The sequence below is a fragment of the Triticum dicoccoides genome, chromosome 2B (assembly GCF_002162155.2).
Source record: "Triticum dicoccoides isolate Atlit2015 ecotype Zavitan chromosome 2B, WEW_v2.0, whole genome shotgun sequence".
Taxonomy (NCBI): domain Eukaryota; kingdom Viridiplantae; phylum Streptophyta; class Magnoliopsida; order Poales; family Poaceae; genus Triticum; species Triticum dicoccoides.
The window spans coordinates 499,917,269-499,926,450 of record NC_041383.1 but is presented as its reverse complement, the minus strand read 5'-3'; the positions used below and the strand labels follow the sequence as shown (position 1 = coordinate 499,926,450).

Genomic DNA, 9,182 nt, shown 5'->3' with positions numbered 1-9,182 from the left:
CCGATGGATCCGTTCTTGTTGTGCGGTGCGCCACGCCTCTTTCTCTGCGGCGCTCCAACGGTCTCGTCGTGCAGCGAGCCGCAGCCTATCAGCGCGGACGCGCTATCGATCATGTTGTGCGGCAAGCTGCAACCTCTCGGCGCTAACATGCCTATCTTGATCCGCGGCGCTGAAGCGCCATGCGCCAAGGGTCTGCTCAACCCTGGCGATGACGCGCATCATGGCATCATCCATCATGTTGCCAGGGAGCGCCTCGGCCTTGATGAGCCATGGCGCCTTCTCATTTTCCTCGTCGACGAGGTTGATGGCAGAGGCGGCGCTTTGGTGGGTTGGCATGCTTGGAAAAGGTGGCTATGCTACAGACTGCGCTTGTTGCATCTGTGGGTCGGACGCCACCTAGGTTTATGTGCAATATCGCTTGGTGGCGGGAAACTAGTGAGGAAATGGCGGGAAATGGTGGCGTGTTCATAAAACACCATCAATTAATGGAAACTTAGCATAGAAGGAACATCGAGCTAGCACAAGAAGTAGATGATGATCAGATATCGTTTATCCTAATTAATTATGCATGTAATAGTTTACTTTCGTGTGTAGAAATGTCATGTGTGTACTAGCCACCTATGTAATTGGATGTTTGCCGCGTATTACAACATCTTATTTATGTGAAATGTTTCTGTTCTCTTGGCTCAACACAAACAGTTATCGCAATGAACTGTATGTCGTATATCGCAAACACCTTGATCTGGTTGACCGTTTCTTTTGTGCTGCCTAATCACAAACAGTTTATCCGAGTGAACTGTATGCCGTATATCACACACACCTTCATCTGGCTGCCCGTTTCTGTTGTTCCGCCTCATCACAAACAGTTCATTCGAGTGAACTATATGCCGTATATCGCACACGCCTTCATCTGGCTGCCCGTTTCTATTGTTCTGCCTGATCGCAAACAGTTAATTGAACTGAACCGTATGCCCCGCAACGCGCACGCAACTAAAATCTGAACCGAGTTTGATGTATCCTTCATTGCAAACGTTTTGCATCTTTTTTCACGGTTTTTTACATCAGCGTTTGCAATTAATGCACGGCACACAGTTTCGTCAAAGGGTCTCTGATCGTAGTGTCGCGTTAGCAGCATCCTGCAGTAGTGAACATGCATAGCCAACATCTCTTAGGTAGAGCTTGCCATCAGGACAACTCATGATGTCACTAAGAATGTTAGCATCATGTGCTGACCCTTCCCAGCCAGCCAACACATAGGCGATCTTCATATCGAAGTCAACAGCAGCAAGCACATTCTGACTTGTGTAGTGCTTTCTCCCCCTGTATGTTACAGATTGTGACCGAGACACTCTGGCAGTGACATGAGTACCATCTACTGCTCCAATGCAATCCTGGAATGGCAAATGAAGATTGTGTTAGTGCTCACCTTGAACAAACACAAGCATATAAAGTCATGAAGCACATACTGTCAGTGCTCACCTTAAAGTATTGATACCATCTTGGGCTAGTGTGAATCTTGGTAGGAGTCCGACCGGTTGATGACTTGATCATCTCTCCTCTGAGTTCCCCAACAACACAGATCACTTGCTTGAAGTACCTTGAGATGGTCTTAATTGATCTTTTAAACGTGTTGTGTATCACCTTGAACCTCTGATTATGGCCAACAACATGAAGGAACATGGCCACTTGCTCTTCCACACTGGTGTGGATGCTATCTTGTAGCAGAACCTGCTCCTGAAGGTCTGGACAAGTACGTCAAATGGTGCTCTTTTCATTTGAAGCATCTACAAGCCCTTTGTGTCGTTGCAGTTGTAGATGTAGTTCACATTGGCGATCCTCTCCCGCCCCCGCATAAGCATTGGAGCATAACAGATGATAGGTTTCTCACCATGACAAACAACTCTCATGTGCATGAACATGACCCATGCCTGAATCATAGCAATCTTACCTGAACTACCTGTTTCATCTGTGCGTCCATAACCTAGTCGACGTCGAGGGTCCGTTGAGCGTGGGGAAATCGATCCTACCAACAGACCTAACATACGGAGGATGAGATGTTGCTTACGGCATCAAAGACGAGGACGGCGAGGGGGGGGGGCATGGCTGAGGGAAGGACGATCCGACGATGGCCAATAGGAAGGGGAGCACCAGCTCATGTTGTCGGATAGTGCTGCTGCCTGCTGCCGCGTCCGCCGCCGCCGCTTGCGCAGATCTGAGTCGCCGCCGCTGCCGCCGGTGAGGCTAGAGGAAGTGGATGTCCTAGAGGTACTGGTGACCGAGTAGTTGGGGGTGAGGCTAGATTCGGCGGTGTGCCGCCGTGCCCGATTTCCATCTCCCGCCACCCCCTCGTTTTTGAGTTGCCTCCGCGTGTGCTAGTTTGCGCCGCACTAGGGAAATCACCCTGAATCGGTAGTTTCTAGCGAGTCATGCTCTAGGTTGCTTTAAGCTTCGTGCCCATGCAAGTCAGCCCACACCGTATGCAACCAAACACACATTTTATGGCCTAACTCGACTTGATTGGCCCTAATGCCTCGTACAAGTATTGTACATGTCGTGAGGCCCTGGTTAGCATCAGCGTGGTGGCTTTGCTTGAGCGAGCGTCAATCACCTCTCGTTTTCCCCCGCAAAAAAGAATTAAAAAAAATCACCTCTCGTTTTCACCTGGTCACTCTGCTCTCGGTGGATGAGCGTAACTTTGCACGGTGGGACGGTGAGTGGGACGGAATGGCAAGGCACGTGCCCACCGGCCCTCGCCAAGGCAGAGGATCCCCTACGCCGGCACACCGATCACCTCCCAGCGCTCAACAACCCACCGCCCAGCACGTACCCCAACCGGACTCACAGCCGCGCGGCACACACAGATCCCCCGGATCTCCTGCTCCCCTAGCCTCCCGTTCTACTCTGACCCACAACCCACCGACAAGTGGCTCCGTAGATTTCGTGGCCCACATGTCAGCGACGGCGATGTGACTGTTCCGTGACGCGGACGGGAATGGATGGGTATTAGTCCTACTACTAGTACCGTAGTACCCCACGCCACGCAGCAGCACCGCGAGGACCCAAACCCGGCTACCCGAGCGAGAAGCAGAGCCGATAGAGCACGGGAGGCAGCACCGCTCGGGAGCAATGGAGAGGGCGACGCCAGTGCGGAGCCCGCACACCTCGACGGCCGACCTGCTCACGTGGTCGGCCACGGGCGCCGACGCCTCCGCCGCCTCGCCGGCAGCCCCGTCCCGCCCCAGTCTCAAGGTAAGCAGCGTGCGCCGGGGCTCTGCCTCGCCGTGTTACTGCGTATGCACAGACTCGTTCTGCTGTCCCCTGTGTGATGCGGCTGACCTGATGCTTCACTGCTGCTGTGCTTGTTTGTGCAGCCGGCTGGGGGGATCACGCCGGCCATGTTCGGCGCGCCGGTGAGCGAGCACGAGGCCGAGGATCTGAGCAACAGGTGAGATCTGGGGCCTCCCCATGCCGCATTCCGCCCTGATCTGCTTGATCTGTGGTTCCCTGCTGCGTATTTGCTTTGATTTCCCTGATCTGATCTAGTTGTAATCTATGCTCTGCTTGTATGTGCGATTTGACCGATCGATGTAGCGAGCTTACAACGATTTGCTGGACTGCTCTGGTTTTAGCAACGGCCAGAGCAGTCGCTCGCAGACGATTGGTTCATCAGTGGACGCACTATGTAAACATGCGATGCTGATTCTGTCCAAATTTGTAGCGTTACCGTTTAGTAGCCTGGATTTGCGATTGTGCGAGGGTCCAAATTGCACCCATACTCGTAATGGTGCCTTAAAGTTATTTCAGTCATGCAAATGACAAATATGTGATTCAAAATTTGAAATTCTGGCGTCACCACAAGGAAGAAAAGTAAAAACCTAGAAATTAGCTGAATTTGCGGAGTCATGCCACGCTCGACTGTGCGTACTGGCTTGCTACATGTGGTCGTGGCTAGGTCCAGCTAGGTCACCGTCTATTTTCTCTGTTATTAGTTTTTTTTTAAAAGGAGGATGACCCCCGGCCTCTGCATCTGGTAGATGCATACGGTCATTTTATTGATTATTCTTGAGGACCTTACAAAGTATAACAACAATATGCCTGAATCCGCCATCTTGGCAGCATCTGCCGCTACTCCTATCCAAATGATGAAGGGGTGCAAGCTGGGCCACATACCCATACCTCTCACCTAAGCCTAACATCTAAAGCCGGAGGCCCCGACCGAGCCATCTGCCGGTTCCGGGGCTCAAACCGGTCTGACGCACTCATATATGTCGTCGCCACCATCTTCCACTGGTCCATCTTCAGAGCAGATTGAGGTGACAACCTTGGCAGGTCCTCCGCCATCGACGCCAAACAACGACCTCCACCTACGCGAGCCTTGGCAGGTCCTCCGCCATTGACGCCACCACGACGCCAGCCGACGACCTCCACCTATGCGACTCCAACTCCAAGCAACGGACGTAAATCCATGCTAGGAAAGGGCCGCATCACCGCCGTCGCCCACCACCCACAAGCGCCACCCAACCCCAAGGTTCCCAAAGCGGCGCCTTCAAGAAGGGAACGGCGCCGTGAGCGCCGCCGCCGCCCAACAGAGTTAGGGCTTTTGCCAGGGAAACCTAGGGGAAGGTGAAGTGAGGAGATCAGTCCATACCGATGCCTCCAAGGAGGGAAACGGCGCCCTCAGGCGTCGCTGTCGGCGCGGCCGGTCATGGCCGGCCAGGGATTTCGCCCGAACTAGATCTCCGCCACCAGCAGCACCTCATGTACAGAACCGGCGACCACGAGGAAGCGCGGCCCGACCAGGCTGGCCCGCATGCCGAACAGGGGAGGAAGGGAGGCGCCAGATCGCGCACACCGACCGCCGCAGAAGCCGCCGCCGGCCGCCAACGACCACCGGACCGGATCCCGCCGCCCGCGCGGCCGGGACACCGGATCCACCACCCGCACGACTGTTAGCCGGCCATGCCTTGCCAAAGGAGCCGCCGCTCCAGATCCGGGGTTCCCCACACAGGAGCAGGGCAACTGAGGCCCCGCCGCCACCATCCTTGGCGCCCCGGGCTTGCCCGACGGCTGCCTCAGGCGGCGGTGAGGGAGGGAGGAGGGAAGGGGGTGAGGAGGAGGGGCGGCTAGGGTTGGGAGGAGGAGGTGGCTAGGGTTGGGAGGAGGCGGCTAGGGAGGAGAACAAGCAAGCTGCAGCGTGCTTGATGAGACTTAACAAAGTCACATCTAACTCCCAGCAGTGGCGGTGCTAGGAGTAAGAGCAAGTGATGTGGAAGCTATATATGTGTGCATATATGTAGACAAACTACAGTAAAACAGAGGTGTATTGTTGCTGCTAATCCAACTTTTGTGATGTCGCTTGACATCATATAGAGCACATAGCGCCGTCACTGACTCCCACACCTTGATTTTACACGGAGATTCGTGGGGATTTTTTTAATTAACCAAATGATTTAGGAGTTAGATGTGACTTTGTTAATTCTCATCTAGATGAGAATTAGCAAATCCGTATGACCATCATTTTGTCAGTTTTGCGAGAATCTAGTGGAGTGCTTGCCATGGCAGCCAAATTAAAACCATAGTGGATAATCTAGTGGAGTGCTTGCCATGGCAGCCAAATTAAAACCTAGGCTTGCATTGCATGACAATATTTCTGTTTCCTACATATATTATACTCGTTGAAATTTTCCAAGACGAAATGAATTTTCCTAATGTGGTGATTGGCTGATTGCTATCGCCCGGGTGATAACTTGAAAGTACCAGCATTCTTGTGGTTATCAGTATGTGATGTGTGTCTTTTTTTGGCTTCATTGGTTTATAAGCCATAGAATGAAGTCTCCTAAGCAACTGCTTTGCTTGCAGGGGTAAAATAATTAGCCAGGCAACTCTTATGTATATATGTTATAGTTTTTTTTCCGAAAAAATATATGTTATAGTTGCTCGAAAGTAAGATACTGAACTCTTGCCAAGTGTCTAACCTTGTTGATCTGTTATAGTGAAAGGAGATTGATGTCCGGTTCAAAGATGAAGGAAATGACTGGGAGTGGGATATTTGCTGAGAAGAACGAGAATAGTGATTCAGAGTCTTCAAATCCTGCAAACAGAACTTCTGTGAGGATGTATCAGGTACGTAACATGCTTACAAACGTGTCGTTATCTCCCCCACTTGGTTGGCAAATACTCACTCAATATCACTAACACATGTTGTTTTGGTTACTGAAACGGTCTTCATGATTTACCTTTGACCACTAATTTTTACTATACTATTATATGTATAATACAATTTTTTTATAAATATACTTTTCAAGGCAAACCTAAACATATGATTTACAGGTCTTTAATCTAAATATTTGAGGCAATATTTATAGCCAAAGTTTTAAAAGCTTGACCTATGACATGTATTTGTGATATGTAGGGAGTATGTGTTTCTCCGCTTGGTATAATTTTGCTGGTTCCTTGCGCTATTAATATTTATATGTGTTGATGGGCAGTCACTCTTTCCTTGTTAGAGTAGTAGAGTACCAAGTTAAGGCAAACTTTGTACATTTTCTGGTAACACAAACTGCTATTTGGTATTTGAGACTTGAAAAATGCACTTAATGGGACTCCACAGATATCTTGTTATGTCAAGTTTTAGTTTCTGTATTTTCATATTTGAAACCTTCAACATTTGTTAATTGTTTTTCTTTCTTTTTTGTGGAGATGAACTAAATCTTGAACTCTGATTTCTTCTGACAATATCAGTCGCTGATGCACCTTTACATTACAGCAAACTGTAACTGGAGTAAGTCAGATCTCATTTAGCGCTGATGGAAGTGTTTCTCCAAAGAAGCCATCCTCAATTCCTGAAGTGGCTAAGCAGCGAGAGCTTAGTGGCACATTTGAGACTGATGCTGAAGCTAAAATTAATAAGCAGCTTTCTGAAGCCAAGAACAAGGAGCTCAGCGGAAGCAATATCTTTGGTCCACCTCCTGAGACCCCTGCAAGGCCACTGGCTGCTCGTAATATGGAGCTACAAGGAAATGTAGATTTTGCACTTCCACAACGAAGAAGTGTGCACACATCAGTGAAAGTATCCAATGTAAGTTACCTGATACTATCGCCTTCCTGTTGACATTTTGATTATATATTTTACTATGTCTCCTTTTGGAGTCAGTAGCCAGGTAACCAACAAAAGTTAAGGCCCATTACAGAGCCCATTCGTTCCCCATTTGACGTGCTTGCATGGTGAATCACATGCTTCTGTTTCTCGCATGTTAGATGCTACCACTGTAATCAGTGGCGGAGCTCAGTGCAGTCCAAAGGGGGGCATGGACCCTCCAATGCTTTACTAACACAAAGACATCAAAAACATAATTCGTGAATTATGCCCTGTTTTGTGTGTTTAATTTGTAGTCTCTTGAGGCTGCCCCCTCTGTGATTAGTGTGAAGCTCTGCCACTGACTGTCGTCTCGTCCCTTCAGTTCAAAGAAAACATTGGAAGCCACTTCCAGCTTGACTTAATAAGCATGTTCAAATTCGGTTGCATTTGTAATTTTTTCATGTACATATCACCAGCTAGGCAGGCAGCTACTGGCCTACTCGTAATAATTGACTGATGTCTGCATAGAGAGAAGCATGTCTATTTTATTTGATAATTGCTCATATGACAATATTTTCATGATGGCACTTGCCCTGTTAGCATAAATATCCTACCTCTGCATTTGCATGACTTGGAATTCCTTTTGTAGCCTGCTGGAGGTCCAAGCAACATCACGTTCAGTGAGGATCCTGTAACGAAGACAGCAAAGAAAATTCACAACCAGAAGTTCCAAGAGCTGACAGGCAATAACATATTCAACGAGGATGCCCCCCCTGGCTCAGCTGACAAGTCTTTGAGCTCAGCAAAGCTTAAGGAGATGAGCGGCAATGACATCTTCTCTGATGGAAAGGCGTCTTCGCGAGACTACCTCGGCGGTGTCCGGAAGCCCCCTGGTGGCGAGAGCAGCATTGCACTCATCTAATTATGGTAGACTGCTCTAGTCGGGACTGGCTAGTACATCCTCCTCATTTCAGGTGCTCTTCTTGGCCTTCCGGGGTCAGGGTCTAGACGATGCTTTGAGATCTGAATTATATTGGATATCTTAGCCCTAATATAGTGTAGAGTCAGCAGGATCTGACTCGGCTCATATCATGCACGCTTCTGCGTAATCTCATCCTTGTTTTGTGGTACTTATGTATTAATCTCTCTGTACTGAGAACCTGCGCAATAAGCTTTTTATGGACTCATTCGGTATCATTGACAAGGCAATTTGCCACTCTTTTATCAGCTATGCTAGGAAAGGTTCAGCGGAATTCTTGTGGTAACACCTGTGACAAAACCTTCTTGCTGTATTAACCTTTCTTGTGGTGAATCAGTACTTGTGTTAAAAGAGTTGCAAATATTACAACAAATAAAGGGGGAAGAAATATGTTAAGAAAAAGGGTGAAGAAATAAGAACAGACCTTTAGTGATCGGTACATAATCCTGATTGCAAGTTCGGCCTGGCATGTAGTATTTGTGCTGTTTCTCTCTTCTTCTGCTCTAGGTTCAGTTTATAGTATCTCAGGATGTAGGAGTTTTCTCAAAAAATGTGTATGACTTGGTATGTATGCAGTAACGGAAATGGGGGTCGTGTGGTCCCTCTGATCGAAAAAATAGTTTCGGCCCGGCTTTGTGGAATAACGTACTAGATTAAAGTGTAGGAAGCACCAAAATAGGATTCAAAACTTTGAAAGCCAATCCTCAAAGTGGAGAGTCCGGTTTTAGGATGACAAAAGGCATGCAGATAAACAAACGTGCATACCTCACTGGAAAAGCAGCTGCAAATAACTAGAGTACTAAAAAGAGAAGATAAAAACTATCAATAAAAATCGACTCCGCTGGGGATCGAACCCAGAATCTCTGGTTTCGTAGACCAGCGCCTTATCCATTGGGCCACGGAGTCATCGGTGCTTACTTTCCCACAACAGGGTATATGGATGCTCAATAAATGGGCTGGCGTACCTTTCGCCAACATGATGCAAGAGGAGTTGCTCACACCTCCACACGTGTTTTTTTTCGAGGGTCCTCCACACGTGTTGTTAGCTCAAGTTTACAGAGGGATTCCCTGTTCGAACGGGAGGCGTAAGAACAACTCCGCCAGACCTCGCAAAAGGCTCTGACC

At 48.8% G+C, this 9,182-nt stretch overlaps 1 protein-coding gene and 1 non-coding gene across 2 annotated transcripts; one reads left to right on the top strand and one right to left on the bottom strand.

Moving 5' to 3' along the window:
* Positions 1–3,126: 3,126 nt before the first annotated feature.
* Positions 3,127–8,307, top strand: LOC119364469. The gene is made up of 5 exons (XM_037629949.1): positions 3,127–3,249; positions 3,372–3,445; positions 5,994–6,123; positions 6,767–7,078; positions 7,728–8,307. The coding sequence occupies exons 1-5, from the start codon at positions 3,127–3,129 to the stop codon at positions 7,998–8,000; spliced, it is 912 nt and encodes a 303-aa protein (XP_037485846.1). The 3' UTR covers positions 8,001–8,307.
* A 583-nt stretch (positions 8,308–8,890) lies between these two features.
* Positions 8,891–8,963, bottom strand: TRNAR-ACG. The gene has a single exon. It is a non-coding gene; the product is annotated as a tRNA-Arg (tRNA).
* Positions 8,964–9,182: the final 219 nt, after the last annotated feature.